We start from the raw sequence: 25,407 nt of genomic DNA, 5'->3' as shown, positions 1-25,407 counted from the left end.
TCCTCTGCGTCCTGCCCTGGGCGGCCGGGGTTCCCTGGGCAGCGGGCAGGAGGAGGACCCTCAGTGGGTGGAGCCGGCGTCCGTGGACCAGGGCGGGCTCAGGGCCCGGGCTCCGCAGTGCCCGCCACCTCGTGTGCCCGCCCTCCCAGCCCCAGCCCCCCTGCTGTCCCCTCTGTGGCTCTGACTCCAGGGGCTCCGCGGTGGCCCTGCCGCGTGTCTTGCTACGCCTGGCTCACGTCCTGGCACTGGGCCCCCAGGTCCATGCACACGCATGTCCCCCGCTCCTACTGGTGGCCGAGTGACCTCCAGGTGTGGGTGGCCCACGCCGGGCGTCCCCTGCTGCACTGGGGCTGTTGTGCACGTGTCCCTGCCTCGTGTCAGGTCCCAGGGGGCCCCTGCGCCGAGGGACAGGTGGGTCAGAGGCTGATGCTCAGCTGTCCGTCTCCGGCAGGGGCCCCGTCCAGGCCCGAGTGCGCCTCCTGCCTCCTGCCCCCCAGGCCCTCCGGCCGCAGGGGCTCCTCCTGCCCAGGGCCTTGGGCCCTGCCCTGATCCCTCGCCCACGAAGCCCCCTCTGCTTAGAGCCCTTCCCTCGCCGCGCCTGGCCGGTGGCAGGTGGTGACCGTCCCTCGGGTGGAAGTGGGGCTGCCCGCTGGCCCCCAGCTGCCGGGAGCGGAAGCGTGTCTCCGACACTCAGGGTGTTGTCCCCGCAGAGGAAGGGCAGGGCCGCGGCCACCGGCAGCCCTTTGTCCTGAGCTGGGACTCGCCAAATTTGGGCTCAGGGCCATGGACAGGAAAGGACAGCCTGTACCCTCCGCGGAGGGCGTTGACACTGCTGCCCCGCGGTCACGTGCTTGTTTGAGCAAGGCTGCAGGGGGTGGTGACGTCCCTGGCTGCACACAGAGGCCACACGGACCTGGGCAGCAAGAGTGGTCCCCAGCCAGCAGAGGGTGTCGCTGAGACAGCTGCTGCCCACACGAGACGAGGGTCTCGCGGCACGAGGAGCCGAGCGTGGTCAGCTACGCGCCAGGCGTGGTCTCCGAGAGGTCTGAGGATGGGGAAGAGGGAGCCACGAGGGCTTGTGCAGGAAAAGTGTCCCAGGCAGAGGGCATGCTGTGCAAAGGCCCTGGGGCAGGAGGAGCCCCTGGGGCGGAGCAGAGGGGAGGGGAGGGTGGACAGGGCAGGGCGAGCAGGTCCTGTGAGGACTCAGGCTGTGGCCTGGGGCGGTGGGCCCTGGAGGCTGGGCAGGGCCGGGACCTGCTCCTTTAACCCCTGGGATGTGAGAGTGTGTCACACGGTGCTGCGGGTGCTGGTGGCCGGCCCGCGCCTCCCTGGGCCCCTCTGAGCCGACAGAGGACCTGAAGCCGGTCAGTGGAGAATGCCCATCCTGCGGGCGCGGACGCCAGGGCCGGGAGGTGGCGAGGGCTGCCGTGCTCACCCAGGGTTCGGCCTCGTTTCTGCAGATGGACCTGCACGGGACAGTGGGGACCTGCGCCTTCCAAGTCCCCAGGGTGGCCTTGTGGGCCAGGTGGGAGCCAGGCCGTGTGTCCAGGCCCAGGTCCATCCCGGGCACCACAAGAAGAGTCCCAGTGCGTTTCAAGGGCTCTGAGAAGTCCCGCGATCACCCCGAGCCTCGCACAGGACCCGGACGCTGGACGAGCCGTGCCGAATCCAGCCCGGGCAGCCCCCGGCCGCCCCTCTCCCGCTGCGATCAACAGGCGGACAGGGGTGTTTTTCTGGTGTGACCAAGAACAGTGTTTGAAGCTGGGAGTGGTGGCATGTGCCTGTGACCCCAGCTCCTCGCGAGGCCAAGGCAGGAGGGTCCCTTGTGCCCAGGCCAGTCTGGGCGGCAGAGCCGGACCCCGGCTCGAAAACCAAACCAGCAAAGGGAAGAAGGTGTCCCGAGCCCCTGGACGGCACCCGCTGCCCGAGGCGGCCGTCGGAGCCTGCGGGCGGGTGGCGCACAGGCAGGGACCGAGCCGGGCCGGCCCCGTGCGGCTCTCAGAAGGCGCTCCCGGGACTGGGCTTCAGAGGAGCAGAAGCGGGTGCTGTCCCCTGCCACCTCTGCGGTGTGGCCTTGGGTAACTGACTCACCCTCTCTGAGTCTCCAGGGGTTGCCCGCCTCACCAAGGACTGATGTGGGGCCCGAGGTGGGCCAATGCCCAGTGCACAGCTGGCATCTGGAGCCTGCGAGCCCCGCGTGACCGTCACCGCTCTCCCCCAGTGGCCGAGGCTGGTGCTCTGAGAGCCCCCGTGCCAGGGCTGAGCAGGACCACGGGGACTCCCGGCAGGTCCCAGGGAAGGGCCCCTCCCCGCCCGCCGTGGTCCCCAGGGCCACTGTCAGCCACGTGGATGCGGGAGGGGCTCGCGAGGTGGGTCCCCGCCTGGGGACTCTATTAACTGACCAGAGAAGGGATCCAAGGGCCAGGAGCCGCCCCACCCTGCGGAGGGGCATCCTGGGTGAGGGGGCGGGACCCCACAGGCCCCGCCCCCGCCCGAGCTGGGGAGGGGCTGCGGGGGAGGGGCTGGGTGCGGACCCCAGGCGCTGGCCGCCTCTGGCACTCTGCGTGCTGGACCCTGTTCTGCCTGTCTCGTGCCTCAGTCTCCCCACCTAGGTGTCCCCTGGAGGAACTCAGAGACCCACCAGCCAGTGGTGGTGACACTGCAGCACCACCTGGCCCAGGGCGCACTGGCTAAGTGCAGGGCAGCTCTGTCCAGCCCTCCCGGGCCGGGCTGGCCCTCGCCTGCAGGACTGCTGCTCAAGCCCCCAGTGCAGGGCCCTCCAGACCCAGAGCAGTGTCTGTCCGTTATGGTCACTGCTGTCCCCCAGGTGGCTCCAGGAAGCCCTCAGTGATCCATGCTGGGCAGTCCCACGAAAGAGCTAACGTTTCTCAGCCCAAGTTTATGAATGAGAGCAAGGCTCAGAGACGTCAAACTACTTGCCCAAGGACACACAGCCAGAAGTCAGCAAGCCTTTTCAGGGAAGGCCCCACGGTGGATGTTGCAGCTCTGACCAGGTGGCTTGTGGCCTCTGCCACTTGGTCCTTCTTTCTGTGCCACCTTTGGGTTCATGGGCTGCAAAATAGGTGACCCCACACTGTGAGCCGTTGTGGGCTGATCTGACTTGAACCCCACATCCTGATTCCAGAGCTGCATGGTCCCCGCAGCCACTCCCGCCCCAACACCGTGATGCCAGCTCTCAACGCTGTGCCCACCTCCCGGCTCCTGCCACACTGAGTCTGCTTCTTGCCCCTGCCCAAGGCTCATTCCATCTGTGAAGCTCAGAGATGGGCAGCATTCCCCTGAGACCACACAGCAAGAGGGGAGCAGGCAGGTGGGAACCAGCCCACTGCCCCCAGCGAACCTGCACGTAAAATCCTCAAAACAGACCACAGGGACCCACAGGGGCCGGCCGGTGGTGGCCCAGTGGTGGGCAAGGGCTCCGCGCTGGGCCCTTGCCCAGCACGTGCGCGGGGGACCTGGGGTTGGAAAATAAACAAGCAAATAAAGGTGTTGTGTCAACTACGACAAACAAACAAGGAGGACCCAGCGCCCTCCAGGTGGGGTGGGGCGGGGCGGCCCTGCCGCCTCTGGCAGCCTCTCTGAGCCCCCGCTGAGTGCCTGCTGTATACTGGCGCAGGGCTGGTGCCGTCCCCCAGGCTTCTCCCAGGACCGCCCCAAAGACCCTTGCAAGCCTTTGGCCCCCCGTGGGTGCCCGCCCCCCCCCCCCAGCTGAGCCGGCTCTGCCACCCTCCTGCCTCCGCCTCCAGAGCTGGCCTCACCTCCACCAAGGTGGACGCAGCAGCCCGGGCCCCAGATGCTGTGCACCCCGGGCCGGTCCTTGTCCCCTGGCATCCTGGGCACCGTGGGGCACTGGGCTTCGTCCCTGCCTCCGCTCTGCAGGCTGGGCACCCGCCGGGATGCCACGTGTACCCCGACGCGGCCCTGACAGCAGCTCCCGCGGGTGGACCAGTGGCCGTGACCCTGGGCGGCCGGGCAGGCGCCCTCTCCCTGGGCTGGGCTCCACCCTGGAGCGGTGGCTGGGGTCGGTGACGTGCGGGGCCCCATCCAGTTCAGCCAGGACGGGGATGTGGGGCTGCCCGCGCGGGGCTCAGGCAGCCCGTGGGACACTAGCGGGACCTGCACTGCCCCTCGTGCCCGTGTCTGAGGGTGGGCGCGATCGGGCCTCCTGGTGACCTTCTGCTCCGTCGCCTGCCACAGCGGCCTGAACGCACGGGTCCCGCAGACGACCTGGACACTTCCTGTTTGTTAAAGTGCGTTCCCGGTCGTGGTGGACACCCCTCGTCTTGTTTGTCCCCCTGTACCTGCTGCTGGGGACAGAGCCAGGGCCTCCTGCCTGCGAGGCGAGCCCCGCCCTGGACACCCGACTTCACGTCAGTTTAACTTACGTTTGAGGGGTCACTGCGGCCAGGGGTGCCCACAGTGGACGGGTCTGCATGTGGGACTCTCAGGAGCCCAGCAACGGACTGCGGTCAGCAAGTGGCCGAGCGCCTCCTGCGCTTCCCAGAGGGTCAAGGGTGAGAGGGCAGAAGATGAAGGGCACTCTGACCCCTGCTGCAGGGGACAGGCCTGAGGACACAGGGACATGCTGCGGGTCTGGGCCAGGGGGTCCCTGGAGTCTCAGAGCCACCGAGAGGGAGGCAGCCTGTGGGAGCCGGCCGGGCTGGGCGTCGTGTGGAGGGGACAGGCTTCGTCCTGGGGACACGAGTCCTGGAGCAGGCGGTGGGGACGGCCGTGCCACCTGATGTGCTCCGGGCCCTGGGCGGGGCGCTCAGAGCTGCCGGGAAGGTGGGTCTCAGGGGGTTTCAAACAGTAAAAAGGTGGACACAAGAAGGAGCGGCCGGGCCGGGCACCAGGTCCCCAACCCGCGTTTAAAAAAAAAAACAAAAAAAAAATAACCCTCCAGGGACGACTGAGAAACAAGTCACCGTGGACTCCCCAGGGCCAGGCGCAGCGGCCACCGTCACGCGGCCCTCAGGAGCAGGCGCAGGCCGCCCGGACAGCGTAGGGCCTGTCACGCGGCTAAGGAAGAAGGGCTGGGCGCTCAAGGCGTCCCCACCACCGAGACACCAGGGAAGCCAGGCCACGGCCACCGCCACACTGCCACTGTGCGTCCCTCCGCAGGCCCAGGCAGCTCTGCAGCGCGAGGACGCGCCAAGCCTGGATGCTGGCCAGGGCAGGGTCTGCAGGACGTCAAGCCGCTGGCCTCAGGACCGGGCTGCGGACACAACGGTCCTGTGTGGCTCCTGAGGCCACGCCGGGGCTGGTCCACCTGTGGGCAGCGCCCTTGGCTTGCTGTTCCTGGACTTGGTGACCCCAGGACACTGGGTGGAGCTGAGGCCCCCCCCCCAGGCAGGGAATCCGAGGCCGGTGTGCCTGGCCCAGCTCAGGGGGGACACTCCTGGCCCAGCTCAGGGGGGACACTCCTGGCCCAGGTCAGGGGGGACACTCCTGGCCCAGGTCAGGGGGGACACTCCTGGCCCAGCTCAGGGGGGACACTCCTGGCCCAGCTCAGGGGGGACACTCCTGGCCCAGCTCAGGGGGGACACTCCTGGCCCAGCTCAGGGGTCACTTGGCCGAGGTCCAGATGGAGTGGGCGAGCGCTGTACTCTCAGGACACAGCCATGGCCACGCAGGGCCCCCAGGGCAGCGTGCCTGGGCGCGTGGTCACAGGGGCCTCCTGTCCCCTGGGAGGGCGAGGCAGGGGAGCCTGTGGCCTGCGCCCTGCACCGTGGGGTCTGGCATGGGTGCAGGGGCCCAGCTGGGCGCCTGGTAGGTTGGAGGAATGGCCCCCTTCCTGGGAGCACGGGGTGTGGACGGACCCGCCTGGGAGGGGCTCGGCTGCCCGAGGCTGCTGCCGGACTGGGCCCTTCCCTGCAGCATGGCCAGCTCCAAGGGCCGCTGGCTGCCCAGCCTGGGAGCTCCGGGCACACGCTGCCAGGCACCGCGCGCTCCTGGGCCCAGATGGCGTGGGCCCCGACGCACAGCCCACGGTGTCATTTCCCACCTTCACCACGGGCCCTGGGACAGTGCCCACGTGATCCCGAGGGCCACCAGAGGCCAGTGCCCCACGTGCTGCCCACGATCACGACCCAGTGCAGGGACACTGCGTCCTTGCCCCCTGGCAGCCGCTTGCCCAGGGGAAGCGGGACCGAGGCTTGGCCTCCCTGGGCCACACAGCTGCAGTCCTCCGTCCGTCCCGTCCGTGTCCAGCCCCCATCGGCCTCCGGCCTCCCAGTGCCTCCCGCCACCCTCCCTCATCTGCCAAGGGGCCATTGATTTCAGATAAGGCGGAGGGGCCCCCAAGCCAGGTGGGCAGGTGGGGGCATCGCGCCACTGAGGGCACCCCTCAGCCCCCTGGGGACCCCGAGCAGAACCAAGACCAAGGGGCCCTGTGGGTCCAGAACACCGGGCTCAAGGACTCGCCCCGCGGCCCTCAGCTTCCTGTCTGTAAAACGGGCAGGACGACAGGGCAGGCTTGGGAGTTTTCATATCACAGGTGAGGTTCAGAGAGGGCAGGAGACTTGCCAGGGGCACACAGTATGGAAGGGCAGAGCGGGGAGTCCAGCCCTCCACGGAGCCAGCCCTGCAGACGGGCCTCACTCCTGCTTGTGCACACTGGGCCTGGGGCTGGGCTGGGGGCTGCAGGGCTCCTGGCCACACGTCATGATCCTCCAGGGCCAATGAGAGGGACACGTTCTGGACCAGCCCAGCCTCAGACGGCACTGATGTGGGCGCTGCAGGTCCCGATGCCACCAACCCCTCCCTCCTCTCTTTGCAGACGCGGAGCAGAGCAGCAGCCCCCGGGCAGGGATGGGGTCCGACCAGGAGGACAGCAAGCCCATCACGCTGGGTGAGTGGGCGCAGTGGGCAGGCAGGGGCCACCTGCCCTGTCCTTCCTCCAGGGGCCGTGTGGCCCAGGGAGCCTCAGGAGCAGGGACTTGTGGTCCTCCAGCAGTGGCCAGGGCCCACGGGCTGGGCGAGTGAGGGCCCTGGCACCGACAGCCCATCCTGAGGGGTCCAGGGCTGTGCGGGGGCCAGGCTCTGCAGCCCGGGGACTCGGGAAGGCGGTGGGAAGTCGGCCTCCAGGGGTGGGGAGTCCAGGAGCAGGAAGGGGCCGCAGGCCTAGATGGCCCCCTGGACCCTCCCGCCCCTCGGCCTGTCCCATAGCAGCCAGGGGCACCTCTGCCCGCAGCCCTCCAGGGCTCCCTCGGCCTCCTGCCCACCAGCGCCTTGGCACAGCCTGTCCCTCCCCTGGACAGCTGACTGCTCTCCAGGCTCCCCAGGCCCCTGTAGGGAAGTCCTCCAGAGCCCCTTCAGCTCTACCAGCCCGGGGCTGCTCCTGGCCACAGCCCTGTGCCTCTCTCCTCCCTGCTGACCCCTCGCCTGGCGAGCTGGGGACGGAGCCAGGGCCTCACACGTCCAGCGAGTGCTCCGCCACCGAGCCCCACCTGGCCCTGGAGGTCATGTTTGAGACGGGCCTTGCTCAGTCCCCCAGCTGGCCTGGAACCTGCCGTCCTCCTGCCTGGGTCTCCTGAGGCTGGGCTCATGGGCGCGTCCAGGTGTCCCTGGGTCTCCCCTGCCTCAAGCACACTCGTGCCACAGTGTCCAGAACAGGACCTGGCACACAGTAGGTCTCAATAAGCGTCGGGGAGGAGTGACAGAGGGGAAGGACACAGGACAGCTACGGGGAGGGGCCTAGTGGACCTGGACGGCAGGAAGCGGCCAGGGCCTCCCGGCGGCAGAGGACGGCTGGCGGGTCCAGGAAGTCCTCAGGCCGGGCCGCTCCTCCCGCAGGCCTCAACCTCCCGGGCCTCCCTGCAGGCCAGATGCTGCAGGAGGCGGAGGCCACAGCGCTGGCCTGGTCCCGTGGGGACCCTGGGCGTCTGGAGGGGAAACCTTGTCCTCCCCGCCTGCCAGGGAGTCCCCGAGCCGCAGCTGCACGGCACAAACAGGAAGCCGGGTGGGGAGGGCGGGGGCACTGACACCGCGGCCAGCTGGGTCGGCAGGAAACGGCTGTGGCCGCTTCCCCTGGACACCACTCAGGGGCCACCACCCGTCCTCCTGGAGATGTGTCCCTGAGACTCCCAGCAGGGCACCAGGCACACAGCACCTGCTCCACCAATGGCAGGCACGAACCTCGCGCCAGGGGCCAGGGTCCTGGACACGGCTGGGCGCTGGGCACCGACATTAGCTCCCTGCAGCCCTGCTGCCCCCTGGGGGCTGGGAGAGGAAGTCCCACCACCTCCAGGGCTGAGGGCCCCCCCCTGGCTCCTCCTGCCCCACGCTGCTGGTGCCCCTCTTGCCAAGTGTGTGCCAACTGGGCACCGTGCACGGGCTGCTCCTGCTGCCTGGGACACGGCGGCCCTCAGGGCGGTGGCCAGGCACTGTGCTGAATCATCCTGACCCTGGTACTTTGGCTCCGAGGGGGTCACCGGGCATGTTCCTGGCACCTGGCAAAGCTTAACAGACCCCCTCTCGCGCCCCATGGGGAGGTCTGCACCCGACTGCACCCAGGGGTTGGCTCCAAGCGCCAGCCTCCACCTGCCCGTCCTCCGCACCCGGGGCACCCGCACCCCTGCCAGGCAGCTCTCCTACCCGGGCCCTCACGGCCTTTCAGAGCGGAGCCGCTGGCACTGAGCACGTCCACAGTGCTGTGCCACCAGCACCCTGACCTCTTCCAGAACCTTCTCCTCACCCCAGACAGCCCCGGCCCTCCCCAGCCCTGCCCCACAGGCCCTCATCCCGTCTCTGCACTCCTGGACTCTCCTGCCACTGGGTCACACACTGTGGCCTGTGTGTTCCTCCACGCTGCAGCTGTGCCACCTCGCTCCCGCCCTGGCTGAGGACGCTGCGTGGTGAATGGGCCACTGTGTCCACGCATCCACTCACGGACGCTGGGTTGTTTTCCGGTTCTGGCCACTGCGAGCCATGGGACATCGAGTCCCATGTGGCCGGCCACTCCCGCCTCTCTTGTCCACACTTGGGCACCCCCTCCACGTGGAGAGCGTGGCCGGGGGCGGTGGGCAGGGCTGGCCGAGGGCTGACCCTTGCTTTCCTGTGACCACATCAGAATGCTCACCCTCCGTCTCTGAGACCAGAGGACCTGGAGCTCTGGGCTGGGGTGTGACGCCCCTGATCACCCACCAGGGAGCCGGGCCTCGCCGACCAGGGCAGCCTGCGCCACGCCCGGGCTCCCCTCCGCTGCAGGGGCTCTGGCTCAGGCCAGCCACGGGGGAGCAGACAGGCCTGCTTGGCCCACCGCCTGCTGACCCCACCATCTCCCTGTTCCAGACACAACTGACTTCCAGGAGAGCTTTGTCACCTCCGGCGTGTTCAGTGTCACCGAGCTCATCCAAGTGTCCCGGAGTGAGTGTCCCCGTGGGCCCTGAGGTGGGACCTGGAGGGGGAAGGGGGCATCAGAGAAGAGCCCACCACCCTCCCCTGCTCCCTGTCACCAACCCATGACTGCCAGGACAGGAGGTGGCAGTGCCCTTCCCAGAGCCCAAGGTCCTGGTGACAGGCCCCCTCCCCAGAAGCCAGAACCCAAAGGCCAGGCAGATGATCCAAAGAAACTCCACCGCAGGAGGCCCAGAGGCCCAGCCCTGTCCCCTGCCCTCCCTGTGGGCCTGCTGGACACCCCCACTTTGATCTTAGCGCTGGCCAGTGCCCCCCACCATATCCGCAGAGCCTGGCCTCCAGCCCCAGCTACTCCTCTGCCTCACAGGCGGCCTTGGCCTCCGCCCATGGCCTCGGTTTGCTGGTGCACAGAAGGCAGATTCTGGCCGAGCTGACGGCCAAGCCAATTGGGGAAGGAGTCCCCCTGGGGATGGCCACTGGGTGGTGCCCGCCCTGCAGGGCAAACGGTTCCTCCCCTCCCTCACTCTCCTTTCTGTTGTCCTGGGCAGCACCTGTGGTGACCGGGACAGGACCCAACTTCTCCCTGGGAGAACTGCAGGGGCACCTGGCCTACGACCTGAATCCCGCCAGCACGGGCATGAGAAGGACGCTGCCCAGCACCTCGTCCAGCGGGTGAGCGCCCAGGCCCTCCCCTGAGGGTTCCCGACTCGGACACCCGCATCGCTCCGCAGCCCGGGCCCCACACTCCGCTCGGCCACACAAACTCCTACTCATCCCTCAAAACCCCGCGTGGGGCCCGAGATGGGACGTGCCCCATCTGCAAAGTGGGGCTGGGTAGTACGGGGCGGGCTGCCTGCCAGGAGGAGCCGAGCCGCCCGGTCGCCCCAGGTGGCCCCGCCACACGCGGGGAGGTCGGAACAGGTGTCCACGGCGCTCAGCGCAGGCCGGCTCCCGTGAAGTCTCGCGATAGCACCTCCCGCGCCCCGCCCCTTCAAGCCGGAAATAGCCGTCTGCCCCAGCCTCCCTGCGTCTCCATGGTAACTGGCCTCCCTTTCCCTCGCTCCTTAGGAGTAAGCGGCACAAATCGGGCTCGATGGAGGAGGACGTGGACACGAGCCCCGGCGGCGACTACTACACTTCACCCAGCTCTCCTACGAGTAGCAGCCGCAACTGGACAGAGGACATGGAAGGAGGTAGGGCTGGAGACGGGAACGGAGCTGGCCTTCCGGTCGGGTAACAGCGGCCAGGACTACGTATCCCGGCAGGCACTGCGCGGGCGCCGGGTCAGGAAGTCGACCCGGGGCCGCGGAGCCTCCTGGGAGTTGTGGTCGCGCGGGCAGCGTGCTTTGGAAGTAAATCCGGGTTCACCTGTTCCTGTAGTTGTTTGGTTCCGTGCTATCCCGGAAGGACCGGCACTGCCGCGCTCTGGGCTCCCCTGTGATGCAAAGATCCCTGCGCCCTGGGGTCCTCCGCGGGACTCAGGCTGTCGGGGCTCTCGTCCTGCACGGCCTCCGTTCCCGTGGCGTCCCTGCCCGGAGCGAGCCCTGTGGGCGGGGGCCTCCTAGCGCCCTCCCCAGGGGACGTTTCTCGTGGGACTGGGCAGCGGCTCCTTGGGGTCACTTGGCTGCCTCCGAGGTCCCCTTCTGGGCCCCTGCCCCCGCAGTCCTCGTCCGGAGGCCCGTTGCTGGAAGCTTCCCTCGTGGGCTGGCCTCTGGCCTCGCGACTGGCGTGGCCCCGAGGAGGGCGGCGCTGGCGCGCCCCAGACCCTCAGCCGACCGTCCTGCAGGCTCACCCCACGGTGGTCTCGGGCCGGAGCGCCAGGTCCTCCCACACCGCCCGCCCGCGGTGGCCCTGGTGGGCCTGGGGAGGGCAGAGCGGGAGGAGGTGGGCGAGGCCCAGGTGAGGTGTCTTCCTGGGATCAGCCCGGGGTCTCTACGTGTGGGTCTCTAAATGCATCGGCGTTGCCGTCTGGGGCCCTGAGGCCCTCCTGTCACCGTGTGGACGAGCACAGCCCTGCAGCCCCAGGGAGCCGTGTCTTTCTGGTCCAGTGTTTGGTTCAGTTCTGGGTCCCCGTCCATCAGGCTTGTTTCTGGAAAGGCCCTGTGTTTAGTGAGCTTAGGTTTGCTTGGAAGAGAGAGCAAACCCAAAGGACAGTCCGTTTCTCTCTCAGGTAAATGTCCAGCTGTTGGCATACCCGGGCAAGAGTGACAAGGGACTCAGGCTCCTGCCTCGGATTCTACTAAGCATAGTTTTCATTTCCACCTCATGGTCCAAGATCACTACTGGAGCTCCAGTCATCAAGGGTGCAGTCCAGCTACGTGTGGTGGTAGTGCATGCCTGTGATCCCAGGGTCTCAGGAGGCTGAGACAGGAGGATCACAAGTGTGAAGCCAGCCTCAGCAACTTAGCAAGGCCCTGTCTCAAAAAATAAAAGAGGCTGGGGGTGTAGGTCAGGGGTGAGGCACCCCTGGGTTTGATCCCCGATATCAAAAAAAAATGAGAAAAAGCTGCTCTTTTCAGAAGTGGCATTTAACCTCTTCTGCTGTCTCTGTGCCCAGGAGGCATTCATGCGGCCATTCTTAGCTTCCAGGGGTGCCAGGGAGTCTTGCTGTGGCCATCCTGTGCCTGCAGGCTTCTCTCACAGGGGACACCGGGAGGGGAGACCTCGGCAAGCAGTGCTCTGCTGCCCAGTGGCTCTGAAAGGGAACCCTGAGGCTCAGGGTGGGGACGCTGGCCACTCCCGGTCACTGCAAGGACCCTGGCCCAGCTGGCCTGTGCCGGCCCCCAGGCACCCCACTGGCTCCCTTTCACTGGCCACACCCCTCGTATCTCTGCCAGAAACCCCCTGTGAGGTGGCACTGGCCGGGCCCAGGAGTCCCCATGGTGGGGGACCGAGGTCCTGCCCCCCGGGTCTCTCAGTAGACGTGCCTGGGGCCGTGGACAGGAGCCTGCTCTGGGCCGTCTTCAGGCTCCCGTGGTCACCTCTTCCAGAGCGGGACATTAAACGGAGCCTGCTACAGGTCACACCCCCAAGGCCAGAGCCCGGGGTGGGGGCGCAGCTTCCCCAGGCCCCCCTCCCAGCTCAGGGCGGGCAGTGCAGAGGAAAGGGGAGCCTGCCCACTGCCCCTGTGTCCCTCGTCCCTCAGGGAGGCACAGAGCCAGCACCAGCCAGAGGGCAATCAGAGGTGGCTCCCATGAGCCGCCGGTCACCCCCCCAGGGCTGCTGCGGGGGCGTCCAGATGGGAATGGGGGGGGCACCACCATAAAGGCCACATGGGTGACGCTGTCCCCAGGGGCCCTGGCCATGTCTGGGGACATGTTGGCATCAGTTGGGGAGCGCCTGGCCTGGGGACCCTGCTCAGCACCTGCAGTGCCCGGGTGCACCCGAGGACCGCCCAGTGCCAGGCCCAAGGGCCACGCTGGGTGGGGTCTGAGCGCTGCCAGGAGGGGGGCGCTGGCCCCCTGCAGCAGGGCCAGGTGCCCGTCCGGTCGCCGTGCACCACCCACGTCCCTGCCTGCCTGGTCCTGGGAGGCCCGGCAGCAAGCAGAGCGGCCGGCCCACGGGGCAGACAGGTGGGGGCTCTTCTAGTAAAGGGACCCAGTGGCATCCCATGGGGACGCTGGCACACGAGCTCCCGCCACACACTGGGGCCCGTGGCGGCGTGTCCGAGGGGCATCTGGGCCAAGGGGCGAGTGGGGTCTGCTGGACAACCGGCGCTGCCCAGGCTGCGTGGCTGCCCTGCCAGCTGTGGGTCCCAGGGCAGCTGCGGGGATGGGGCACCGACGTGTGTGGGGCAGGCGGGGGACGCTGGGAAGTGCCGCCGCCCTCTGGAGGCTGCGGGGCAGGGCCACCCACACCTCCGTCCATGCCCTGCCATTCTGGGGAGTCCCAAGCACCGGCCGGCCTCATCCTGCAGGCCCCTGCCCGTGCCCTCTGGGCCCTGCGCCCAGCCGCCCTCGGCTGGTATCCCTGGGGGTGTCCAGGTGGGCAGAGGGCCTCTGGGGTGGTCCATCCTGCAGGCGTCCATTGCTGGGCCTCCTAGGAGCCTCTGTTGAGGCCATGGCCCCCCTGCCCCACCGGCGCGGGCTCTGCCTGTCCCCCGGCCCTGCGACCCACCACCAGGCTCACAGCAGTATCGCAGCCACCTGGGGCAGCGGGGCAGCCGCGCTGTGGCCGTGGGAGCAGAGACCAGGAGGCGCCCTGGCCAGCGGGTGCCCTGAGCCTGGACCCCGCCTGTCAGACCCTCCCCTGTCTCTGCTTTGCCCCCTGGTGAGACCCCGGGTGGGGGTCCTGCGCTCCTCTGCCCGCCCCGCCCCGCCCACTGCTCCCGTGTCCGCCACCGCCCGGTGCGCTCTGGTGTGAGTGGCTTCGCTGTGCACAGTTAGTGGCTGCAGGGTCTCCCCCGCTGGCTCGGGGGTCCTGCTGGGCTCCATCTGTGGTCATCCAGCTGCCCGCCCATGGCCTCAGACCCTGGGGCCTCCTACCCTGCTCCGAGCCTCGCCGCTCTGCCAAGAAGTGGGCTCCCCGACCCCGGGACAGGAAGTGGCACAACACGCTGAGCCTGTGGGCGCTGGCGCTTGGGAGGTCTGGGGTCCTGGGAGCATGACCCCTCGACCTGTCATCCCTGTCCTACAGGCATCTCGTCCCCGGTGAAGAAGACAGAGATGGACAAGTCGCCCTTTAACAGCCCATCCCCCCAGGACTCACCCCGACTGTCCAGCTTCACCCAGCACCACCGGCCTGTCATCGCCGTGCACAGCGGTGAGTGTCTTGGGCCCCGGCCGGGAGGGGTGCTGGGCCTTCTGCTCAGAGCCATCACCCCCGGGGAAGTCCCACCAGACGTCTGACCAGGAGCCAAATTGCTGTGGCCTTCCAGCCAGGAGAACACAGAGGTGGTGAACAGTGCACAGGGCTGAGTCCCCGTTCTGCCAAGAGGACTCAGCCTGGTTTCACCCCACTGTGCCCCCGGGGCCCCGCATGGTCCTGTCCCCGTGTACCCCAGACACACTGGCTCACCGGGCAGAATCGGAAGCTGCCACCAGGCCAGAGTGCTGTGGAGCGGGCTGCGTGCGGCCTTCTCAGGGACCTGAGAGGGAGGCCAAGGCCAGGCCGGGCCCTGCCTGGGCACACTGTCCCCCAGGAGAGGGGTCACGGAAGGACGTGCACCGCAGCGGCACAGGCCAGCAGCTGGTCACTGTGCCGGCCCACTCCCTTGCACACCGGTGGGGGGTTAGTGGCCACACGGCTTGTCCCTGCGGGAGCCTGGAACAGGCTCAGGGCCCCCCCAGCACCAGCCCCTGCCACACACCTGGCCAGGCAGCCACGGGCCACCTCGGGAGGCAGACAGGGCAGGACCCACGTGCTGGGGCCAGGAGCTGGCCAGGGAGGCCCCGGCCGACCGCTCCTGTCCGAGACGTGTGGTGGGCATGTGGCCTGGACCAGCCTCGCCCTGGGGCTGCGAGCAGGGCAGCTGGGGACACATAGGAAAGCCACTCTACTGGGCGGGTGACTGCGGCACAGCAGGTGCTCGGGGCACTGAGCTGTGGGAACGCGCACCCGGAGGTCCTCGGCCCCACCTGCAGGAGCGCGGTGGCAGCTGCAGCTCAGTGAGAGCCAGACACCCAGGCCACCAGATGTGACCCAGTGACAGGAGGGTCCAGGACACCAGAGTCCAGAGATGGGACATGGACCCGCAGGGGCAGGACTAAGAGGGCCAGGGCTTCCTTAGGGGTGACGGAATGTTCTAGAACCCGTGGTGACATTTGCAGTTTCGCGAGGATACCGAACAGCACTGAATTACAGGCTGTCCCAGGGGACAGGGGACTTCACGGTGCCCTCGGGGGACTGTTTCTCAGGCCTCAGAGAGCCAGAGCCCACGGGTGCCCTGTCCCCTGTGGGGAGGGTGGTGCCGAGCCTGCTCGGCCTCCATGGACCTCAGGGGTCTCCAGACATGAGCGCACCCGTGAGGCTGGCTCGTCCTGTGTGTGGAGACGGCGGTGAGCCGCCCGTGCTCAGGACGGTGCCGCCTTGCCCAGGTTCCCCCTCCACGGGTCCAGCCGAGGGTCAGAGCCCCAGGCCCCAGGCTGTGCTATTAGCTGCAGGTGGACGGGGGGCCTTTGCCTTGGGAGCCGAGGACGGAACCCAGGACCCCTCGTGGGTGCAGGGAGCCCCGGCCCCAGCCCCCGTCAGTTCTAACCAGATCTGTCCTCTGGCCCTTTTGGAAAGGCCTTACCGAGGCCCCCGTCAGGTGGACAAGGGACCAGGCGGCCTGGGCTCAGACCCCAGGGTGGCCACCTGCTTGCTGGTGGCCACAGCCAGGTGACCCGTCTTCCAGGTCACACTGACACCCTCTGTTTTGAACAGACGGGAGCCAGGCGCCGGAGCCACTGGTCATCCGGCTGCTCAGGAGCCGAGGCGGGAGGATGACCGGCTCCAGGGCAGCCTCAGCAAATAGTGAGGTTCTGCCCCCAAATAAAAAGGCGCAGCGGGTGGTGGGGGACTCGCAGACGTGCACAGGGCCTGGGTCCCATCCCAGCCCTGCAAAAAAAATAAGTTGGGGGACAAGACAGGACGCCTCTGGGCTCCCGGGGTGAACTTGAGGATGCAGCTGGGTGGCCCGGGACAGTGCTGCCTGGCCCTGTGGTACCGCGTCTTGTCATCGAGCACCAGGAAGCAGGTGTGGGCCATGCCCCCGGCCCAGCAGCCCCGCCCCGTGACCCCTGCCTCCTGCTGTCTCCACAGGGATCGCCCGGAGTCCCCACCCGTCCTCGGCCCTGCACTTCCCCACCACGTCCATCCTGCCCCAGACGGCCTCCACCTACTTCCCCCACACGGCCATCCGCTACCCGCCTCATCTCAACCCCCAGGACCCCCTCAAAGATCTCGTCTCGCTGGCCTGCGACCCAGCCAGCCAGCAGCCTGGACCGGTGAGTGGTGGGCATGGCTTCCGGGTGGCCACCGGCGACCCTGGCGCCTGGTGGCCGCAGCGCCTCCATTTCCATCAGCTTTACCAACGCAAGTGTGGCATTCCCCGCGTAAGTCGGGCTGGGCCGAGTGGGTGGTCCGCTGGGCACCACTGGACACCGCCGGGCCCACAGCACCGCCAGCCCGAGTGCGCGGAACCTGCAGTTGGGCAGCGGCCGGCGGTCCGGCTCGGGCAGTGCGGAGGCTCCATGGACCTTGGCACTGGGGGTGGCGGGTCCTCACGGTAAGGTCACGCCATCGGTCGTGTCTGGAAGGAGTCAGGAGAGCGCCGGCTGCGTCTGGCATGAGGTGACAGGGCTCAGACGGGGAGTGAGGGACTGCGGGTGGCACACGGAGGAGGCCACACGGGCACCCCAGCCTCGCCCAGGCTCAGGCGCTGTTGAGCGCTGTCCCCGGGGCTCTCCCTGGGCTGCTCTCAGACCCACCGCCCACCACCCCACCTGGCCGTGGACGGGGCGGGGCTCTCAGCTCCAGCATGGCCCGGCTGCAGGGACACACATCCCCGACCACGTGTCCCCTGTCCCCCAGTTAAACGGAAGTGGCCAAGCTGCGGCTGCTGCCTCCCACACAAGTGCTGCTGCCCGACCACCCCCCACCTCCGCCGCGCCCCGCCCCGCGCCTGTCCCAGTGAGCGCCCGGGGCTGGCTGTCCAGGGCCCTGGCCCCCACCTGCCCAGCAGAGCTCAGCTAGCTGATGGCCTGCGTGGGCCAGGGTGGCACCCAGGACGGCAGCAGTGAGCCACGGCCCGGGCCACAGTCCAAGGTCCACTTACTTCACCACGTGGCCTGGGGGACCCGCGAGCTCATCTGGGGCTCAGAAGCCCTGCTGTGCCCGGGGCTCCTAGCAACAGACATGATCTCACTCGGGCGTCCCCAGGGCCACCCGGCCCCACGTCTTCTGTGGAAAGTAGACACCATGGCTGCCGTTGGAAGCCGGGGCTTCACCTAAAACCCTAGAGCCGGCCGCCAGCAGGGGTGCTGGACACAGGGCCCTGTTCCACACCTAGCGACGACCGTCCCCACCTGCCAGGCGACCCAAGCATATCCTCTGGCCCTTCCTGAGCGCTGGAGTACAGCCGGCCAGTCCTGGACTGCTCCAGGCCACTCCTGTCCCTGTCCTGGGCTCACGGTGGCCCCATGGGCCCTCCCCTGCCACAACAGCACCTGCTAGGGCCGTGCACCCCCTCTGGGCTGCAGGCTCCCCTTAGGCCCAGGCCCTAGTGCCCCGTCTCCATCAAGGCCAAGTGCAGCCCTGGGGCCGTCCTGCCCGCCAGCCGCCCGTCCTGTCTCTGTGCTTTCTGTCCCGGGGTCGAGCCCCGTCCCCAGCCCGTGGGTGTCCTGTGTAAGGAGGGTCTCACGGGGTGGTCACTGAGGCCGGCTTGGAACTCGTGTCCTTGGCCTCAGCCTCCCGCGCTGCTGGGGCCACAGGCCTGGCCCCTGCCACGGCCCCTCCTGCCTTTCAGGCACTCCTCCTTCCCTCCCCGGGCGAGCTCCTCACGGCGGGGGCCAGCTCACCCCCAGCCCGTCGCCACCCCTGCCCCCCAGGGTGGGCCGTGGGGACCGGCCTTCTCTGAGCCCCGGCCCCGTGTCAAAGCTGCACTTCCAGCTCGCGCCCGGGTGACCTCAGGGACGCCACTGGGCGTGGCCTCAGTCCGCTCAGCCACACGGGTTGGTCACGGTGCCTAACTGGGGGACTGCGGGGAGCAGGCTGTGATGTGGGTCAGAAGGACGCTCGGTGTGGTGGCGGGACCCCGCAGTTCTGGCCGCCCGTCTGTCAAAGGGTGGGCATGGCATTTGCTGGGGACTGCACTGGGCGGGCCGCGCCTCAGTGAGGGTGTGGTCAGCGTGAGCCCTGGGTCCACCCCAGCACTGCAGAAAGGGACAAAAGCTGGACCGCCCTGGGCCCCCTGCAGCCACCGCGTCCCAGCGTCACAGATGGGGACCACAGGGCCCTCCCACCGTGCACCCCGCCTTCCCCACCTCCCTGGACCTCCCAGGGCGCGCACACAGCCTCCGCACACAGCCTCCGCCTGGCCCACAGTCGTCGGGCCGAGTCCTTTGGGCAGTGACAGAACCGGCAGGGAGTTACGGTAGACCAGGGAGCCGGCCGCCCACCGCGCCCTCCAGCAGGGAGTAGTACCCACACGTCCTCAGTCACTCGTGGCCCCGGCCGCTGCCAGCACAGGTTGTGCCCGAGAGGGACACCGAGTAACTCACAGTCTCCCTCTGCCCCGCTCGGCACCCTCGGCCGGGACCCCTGGCCCTTGAGTCAGGACCCCCGGTTCTCCAGGATCCGGATCAGCCAGGGGCCAGCGGCTCGGAGCCCCGGGAGCTGGGTACACAGGGCCGGCTCTGTGACCCGGGCAGCAGACACCCTCTCTGGCCACCCCGTGCCCCTCGCTAACGGGCTCTCGGTCTCTCTCCTCCCTGCAGCCTACTCTACGCCCGACACGTCCCCTGCAAACCGTTCCTTTGTGGGATTAGGACCAAGGGATCCGCGGGCGTGTATCAGGCACAGGTAGGGGCCGAAGGCCGGCGGGGGGCGGGGGGCTCAGGGAGAGGCCATCTGCTGGGCCTGCACCCTTCACTGTGGCGCAGGGCCGGCCTCCCGCAGCCCACCAGGGCCTTGAGCCCGTACTGGCTTCTTGGGACACCAGGCAAGGCTGGACTTCCCGCCTCGGCCTCCGAGGGCACAGCACGCCCAGGGATGTGAAGCAGCCCTGAACTGCCCACCACTTCCTGGGGGCATCTCCTGCCCCAGAGGCAGAGACTAGGGGAAACCGAAGCCCAGAGAGGCAGGCCGTTTGCCCGGGGTCACACAGCACATCACCAGAGCCTTCACCCCAGCCTTCATCCGTTCCATGCTCTGGCCAGGGAGGGGCAGGGAGTTGGCTGCCAAGGCATTCCATGATGGGTGGGTGGACCTTCCAGAACAGCGTCCCGGCCCTACCAGGTCCAGCAGGTGGTGGAGCAGGTGCAGGCTGTGAGGAGGGGCTTCCTTGCAGGTCAGCAGGACAGGGGACAGGGTCAGGCAGGGCACAGTTGTCCTCCCAGGTGGAGTGTGTGCCAGGCGGTCGGCAGGGAGCAGGACGGTGAGGAGCAAGGGCCTGGCAAGCCTCAGCCCCAGGCCCAAGCCCCTGCCCCTGCCCCTGCTCGGGGCCTGGTCTACTGCTTGAGCAGCTGGACCCGAGGCCCGCTCCCTGGCCTGTTGAGGCCTCAGGGTTTGTGGCTGAGAGCAGTGGTGGCCACAGCCCGGCCTCGCAGGCCCGGCCACAGAGCCAGCTCAGGGCACCGCACTCTGCAGAGCTGGTCGTGTGCAGACCCTCGTGTCCAGACCCCCGGCCACCGAGGTTCTCGGGTGGAGCCCCCAGGCAGGGGCTAGGAGCGGCCCTCTACCCTGGTCACCTGGGCCCGTGTGACTGTCCGTTGCTCCTGGAGGCCCACAGGGGCCGAGTGTGGAGGCAGGTGCCCGCCCCCTCTCCAGCTGTGCCCCTGGGGCCTCCCCAGCCTCCACCCAGCCTCTCTCCCACGGAGCCAGCAGAGGGGGAGACACGCAGCTGAGGGCGGCAGGCGGCAGGCGGCGAAGGCGCCGAGGGGTCATGGGGGTCGGGAACTCTGCCTCACGCTCTGAACCACAGTCTCTTCCTCTGGCCTTAAGCCCCTCCAGTGAGCCTTTGAAGGACAAAGAGCAGGACTTCCCCACACTCCCTCCTGCCTGAGAGCGGGGTCGCCCCCTGCGCCCAGTGCCAACGGAGCCTGGCATCCCCTTGCTGTGCCACCTAGCGCCCTGCCCCCAGGAGCCCGGGGATGTCCCCCCGCTTCAGAAATGAAAGCTGATGAGGAGGGGGCGGCCGGCCTCCACGGTCAGCCACTACCTTCCATGAAGCTTTCTGACCGACTACCTCTGGACAGCGCCAGCCTGGGGCAGCGCCACCTGCAGCCTCACCGCCTGAGCCCTGAGCCGGGAGGGAGGCCGAGGCAGGCCGGGTGGTGCCTGGGCTCTTCCCTGTCCATCCTCTCCTGCCGGCTGGACCCTGGGAGCACCTGGAGGGGCGGGAGAGGGCCGGCAGGACCCGGGGTGGCTGGCGGCAGAGGCGAGTGGGAGGCGGGCAGCACGGGTTCGGGGAGACGCCGTGAACGAGGGGCCGCCGGGGCCGAGCTGGCCAGAGGCAGCGTGGGCTTCACCTGGGTGCGGGAGCCCTGGAGGACGCTAGTGGGCGGCCAGCCAGGTCAGGGTCGGAGGAAGGTGGTGGCACTGAGGGGAAGCCGCGTGGCTGGGAAACCTTGGGGGGCGGGAGGGCCCCTCGTGTGTCCTGGGAGCAGCGCTGCCCGGGCTGGCCAGTCCCTAAGAGCAGCCTGGAGCCAGGCCTGGGGGTGGGGGTAGGGAGGGCCGTCCTGCAGGGTCAGCGCTTCCCCTGCTGGCCACTCCTAGAGGCTGCGTCCTCCATCCCTCCCACATGCCTGGCCCTCACTCAGCCGCCCCCTCCTCCACCCACGTCCTTCTCAGGCGCCCGGCCCTCCACCCCCCCCCCCCCCGGACTGCAGAGCCCCGCTAAGCGGGTGTAGCGGCTCCCCACACCCGGCTCGGCGGAGGAGCAGCTGGGGTCGGAGGGCCAAGCCACAGACCCAAGCCACAGTGGCCGCCACAGCCAGGCCAAGAGGCTGTGGCCCTCGCCAGGCTGCAGTGGGAGGGGCAGAGCGAGGTCACCCCGTCCTGACCAGGGCTGAAGCCAGGCAGAGCCAGAGGGGTGGGAGGAGAGGGGGAGGGAGGGAGGGAGGGAGGCGTCCACCACGGGAGGGTCACGCCCAGAGCCTGTCTGGTTGCCAACGGAAACCAGACATGAGGTAATGGCCGAGATGAACTTGAACTTGGTTGGAGGTGGGGGCCAGAGCCATGGTGTGGGTTCAGGAGAGGCCGGCCTCGGACTCCCGTGGGGCACCCGCCCAGCCTCAGAGGGAGGGAGGGGCCGGGCCCTGAGGGAGAGCTGCCCGCACAGGGGCAGAGCCTGTTCCTGGGCGGGGTCTGTGCTGCCACTCCTGTGGGGGGGCTGTCTGCAGTGCCCACCGCCCGGGGTGGTGCAGGGGGCTCCTCAGGCAAGCTGCCAAGGGAGGGGGACTGGGGGCCTCTGTCCGGAACAGTGAGCCCCTGGACCCAGGGCCCTGCAGCCTGAGTCCCTGCCCAGCCACCTCATGTGGTCACCCTGGGCAGGACAGCTGATTAGCTTGGGCCCCACTCTATGGACGGGCAGGGAAGAGCCCTGGGCCTGGAGGTCTCGGGGTCACTGAATGGGAAAAACGGTCCGCAGCATGGACGGCCTCGTCCCAGGGCCTGGGCCAGCAGCTCCTGGGTGCTGGAGGGTGGGGACCAGGAGGAGCCCCGCCCCTTCCTGCTGCTCCAGGCTGAGGTCAGCAAGCAGAGCGCGCAGGGCAGCTTGGACCCGGGTGACAGGGCACGTGGGGACACACTCGCTCCGCCCCCCGTGCACGGGCTGTGCTGGGCTGTCCCCCGTGAGCGCGAGTCCTCCTTGGCTGGTGCAGAGGCCAGGCAGGTGCCCGGGGCATGCAGGGGGCTGCAGGGCCAGGGGCAGGCGTGGACGGGCAGGCAAGGCCAGGAGGACCTGACCCTCTCTCTCTCTCTCCCCGCGCTGCCCAGTCCTGGTACCTGGGATAACCGAGGTCTCTTCCCGCCTCTCCTCCATCGTCCTGGGGACCAGGGCACCGGCCCCCACCCGCGTTCTCGGTGGAATCAGAGCGAGCAAGACCGCCCTGCGACTCCAGCTTGGCGCAGGAGGACGAGGAGGAGGACGAGAGACACACTGTGCCCTCCCGACGCCCCGCGGCCCGCGGGAGGCCACAACAGGGTCTCCCTAAGTTATTCATCTCCTTCCCACGGCCACCCGCTGCCCCGTGGCACCAGCGCTGCCCAGAGACCAGGTGAGCACAACCTGGCGCCTGTGGCCAGGGCCAACGGACGGGCAACGCCCAGCAAGGCCACCTCCCCCTGGGCCTGCGCCACCACCGCCAGCGTGGGGACCCCGGCCAGTCCCCCTCTGTGGATGGTGATTGCCAAAGAAGGGAGGGGTCAGCAAGGACCCCAGCCTCGGGCAGCAGAGACCTTGACGGAGGGCGCGGTGGGCAGACAAATGGGGAGGGCCGCGGAGCAAAGTGGGGAAGCCCTGGACGCGGCAGGGGTCCATCGCTGGCACTCACCAAGGAAGGACGCCAGGCGGGCACTTGGGGAGCCCAGGAGGGCCCTGAGGCTGGCCACGCCCTCCCAGACCCCCGAGGACCCGCCTGGCCCTGATGTGCTGGGGACTTGCCTTCGGCCCTCGGGAGGAGAAGTCTCTATGCAATTAGACCCCAGCCCGCTGCCGCCTGGCACCCGGGAGGAGCCCTGCACAGCAGGAGACGCACTTTCTGAGGACGGGGTGGGCCAGACCGAGTGGAGGGCCGCAGAGCCTCCCTGTCCCCAGGCGGAGGCCAGAGAGTGGTTTAAGTGCCTGATCCCCACCCGCCGCCCCGTGTCCAGCTGGGACAGTGGCCGGGCTCCCACCCCCGCTCCCAGCCACCTCCACTCAAGGCCCCTCGTTGCTGTGTCCCCAGAGCTAGAGAGATGGGACTCCAGGGCTGCGCTGGGCGTGCCCCAGGCACCCGGGCCGGGCTCTGGGCAGGCCCCGCCTCCTCGCCAGTGCCTTACACCTGGAGCAGCCCGTGCCTGCGCCCCCAGGGACCCCTGTGCACTTTCACTTTTGTCGAGGGGAGGTGCAGAGCCACCTGGAAGGGGAGCAGGCCTGGGTGGAGGGCTCTGGGGACAGGCCTGGGCGTCCACCTGCAGCCCAAGGACCTCTCATCCGCTATGCGTTTCCGTTGAGCTGCTCCAAAACACTAAGCTGGGCGCCGGGGACCCTGACCCCGGCCCAGCCGTCCCACCGTCCCCTCCTAGGATTGCCGTCGTGGGGCCCTGATGGCGGTGCTGTGTGTTTGGGGGCCACTGAGCCCAAGCGCAAGGACCCCTTCTGGCCCACACATCCCAACTGACACCCTTCATGCCTGGCGCTGGGGACAACCCCAAGACCCGCCCCACCCCGGGCCAAAGCCATCAAGCAGGACAGGGCCTCCAGGCCCGTCCACCCACGCTGCCCCGACCGTCTCACCCCCACCCCAGCTTCCAGACTCTCCTCCCAAATTGGCCCTGGGGCCTTGGCCAACCTGCTGGTCACTTGGAGAAAGACCCTTCTGCTGCCCCCCCACCCCTTTGCCCAGAGGGTCCTGCCATCCTCAGCCTCGAACCCTTGGTCCCTCTGTCTGTCCGTCCGTCCATCCTCAGGGCCCCTCCACCGGGTGACCGTTTGGGGACCAAGCGTGGGCCACTCTCTCGGGGAAAGCAAAGGCATCTGGAAGCGTCTCAGCCAGGGTGGGGGTGGGGAGGGGCCGCACGGGGGACCTGGGGTCGGGGTGCACAGAACCAGCTCTTTACCTACTTTGCATGGTGCTTAGGACCCCGCGGCCCGGCTCCGGCGTCGCCCACGGTGGCGCCTGCATGGCAGATGTACCTGGCTCTGTCCCTCCGCCTCCCGGCCCCCCTTGAAAAAATCAAAAAATCCTTTAAAAAGTTCCATGTTTCCTAATTTGCACGAAGTTTTCTACCACATGATGTGCCTTGCCTCGGAGAATAAGTATTATTCAACAGTATCGGCTCTCAGCTGCATGTGTGCACGCGTAGTCAGGCCACGGGACGGGTACAGTCCACGGGGTTTACTTCTATTTGTAAAAAAACAAAAAAAAAACAAAAAAAAAAAAAAGAAGAAAAAGATTTTTTTAAAGAAGAGAAGCTCTGAACAGGCCCGCAGCTGTCCCTCGGTCTGCGCCCTGCCCGCCCGGCCGGCTCCTTGGCTCCGCTGCACCGGGGCTCCCTGGTGCTCACCTCTGCCACCCCAGCCCAGGCCCAGGGAGGGCTTCCCACGCCGGGCACAGGCCAGCCACGCCTGCAGCCTGCAGTGGACCCTCCCACCCCCGTGCACCCCCGGTCAGGGTCAGGCTGCTGCCCCATCCAGGGCACCCCCTCTACCCACCTGCACCCCACCTTCTCACCAAAGGACCAGCCTCGGGGGCACTGCCCAGCCCCGTCTTCCAGCTGTGAGCAGGAGGTGCCGGCCGCAGCGCACAGAAAGGCTACTCTATGCAACACCCGTCCCCGGTCAGCTGGGCCTGGCCCGGCCGGGGCCGCAGGGCACTGCAGCCACCAGGGCACCGAGTCACGAGCCTCAATTGGCCCTGTGGTCACCAGGCTGTCGCTTGTCCCTGACCTGCGTTCTCTGTCCTCTTTCTCTCCCCCTCCCCCTCCCCCTCTCTCCCCCCTCCCTTCCTTAATTACAGTTCCTTTTGCTCTTTACTTGACCAAAGTTAAGACAGTAGCCAGGTGGTCAGGGGGCAGCCACATGGGCAGAAGTCGCCGACCTGGGCCCCCCACTCCCCCCCAGGCCCCAGGCGTCCCACACAGGTCACCAGGTGGAGGGTCCCCAGGGTCCTGCCCTCAGGACACAGGATTGGCCCAAGAGCATTGCAGGACTCCTCCTGAGTTTTCTCCAGAAAGCCACCTTGTGCTCCAGGAGACAGCCAGGGCCCCCAGTCTGGCCATGGACTGCCCTTAGGGACCACCCTTGGCCTGGGCTCATGGTTGACATTGCTATCTCTGGCTTTTCATTGTGCTCCTCCTGAGTGTCACCTGGGAGGCAGGGGCAGACGGAGTGGGTGGCATGGTCCCCGGGACCGTCTTGCCCTCCGTGGCCGCGTTCCTCAGCACACCCCTCGGGAAGACAGCCGTGGGCACTGCCCTAGCCCCAGCCACAGACGGCTCTCAGGCCCTACGAGGGTGGCAGGTGGGCCCATGCCAGGCAGTGCACTGTCCTGGGGCCACCAGGTTCTCAGACTGGCCTGCTTCTCAGAAAAGCCACAGTGGCTGGCCCCCCGCACACTGAGAGCCAGCGTCCCTGCTGGCCTGTGGCGGGCACAGGGTGGGTGTCTTTGTCCTGTGGAGGGTGGAGGG

The 25,407-nt window shown here is 68.3% G+C and overlaps 2 protein-coding genes across 2 annotated transcripts in view; both read left to right on the top strand.

Annotated features, from left to right (window-relative positions):
* Misp (mitotic spindle positioning) overlaps positions 1-25,407 on the top strand; it is a 45,739-nt gene that overhangs the window by 10,564 nt on the left and 9,768 nt on the right. The window lies entirely within an intron of this gene.
* On the top strand, positions 6,433-24,053 carry Nfic (nuclear factor I C). The gene is made up of 9 exons (XM_077109910.1): positions 6,433-6,517; positions 6,800-6,871; positions 9,313-9,387; positions 9,927-10,050; positions 10,447-10,571; positions 14,014-14,139; positions 16,120-16,304; positions 18,795-18,879; positions 22,015-24,053. Exons 2-8 carry the CDS (start codon positions 6,832-6,834, stop codon positions 18,843-18,845), a joined length of 726 nt encoding a protein of 241 aa, XP_076966025.1. The 5' UTR covers positions 6,433-6,517; positions 6,800-6,831; the 3' UTR covers positions 18,846-18,879; positions 22,015-24,053.

The sequence above is a fragment of the Callospermophilus lateralis genome, chromosome 1, assembly GCF_048772815.1.
Source record: "Callospermophilus lateralis isolate mCalLat2 chromosome 1, mCalLat2.hap1, whole genome shotgun sequence".
Classification (NCBI taxonomy): Eukaryota; Metazoa; Chordata; class Mammalia; order Rodentia; family Sciuridae; genus Callospermophilus; species Callospermophilus lateralis.
This window is presented reverse-complemented; position numbering and strand designations above follow the sequence as displayed.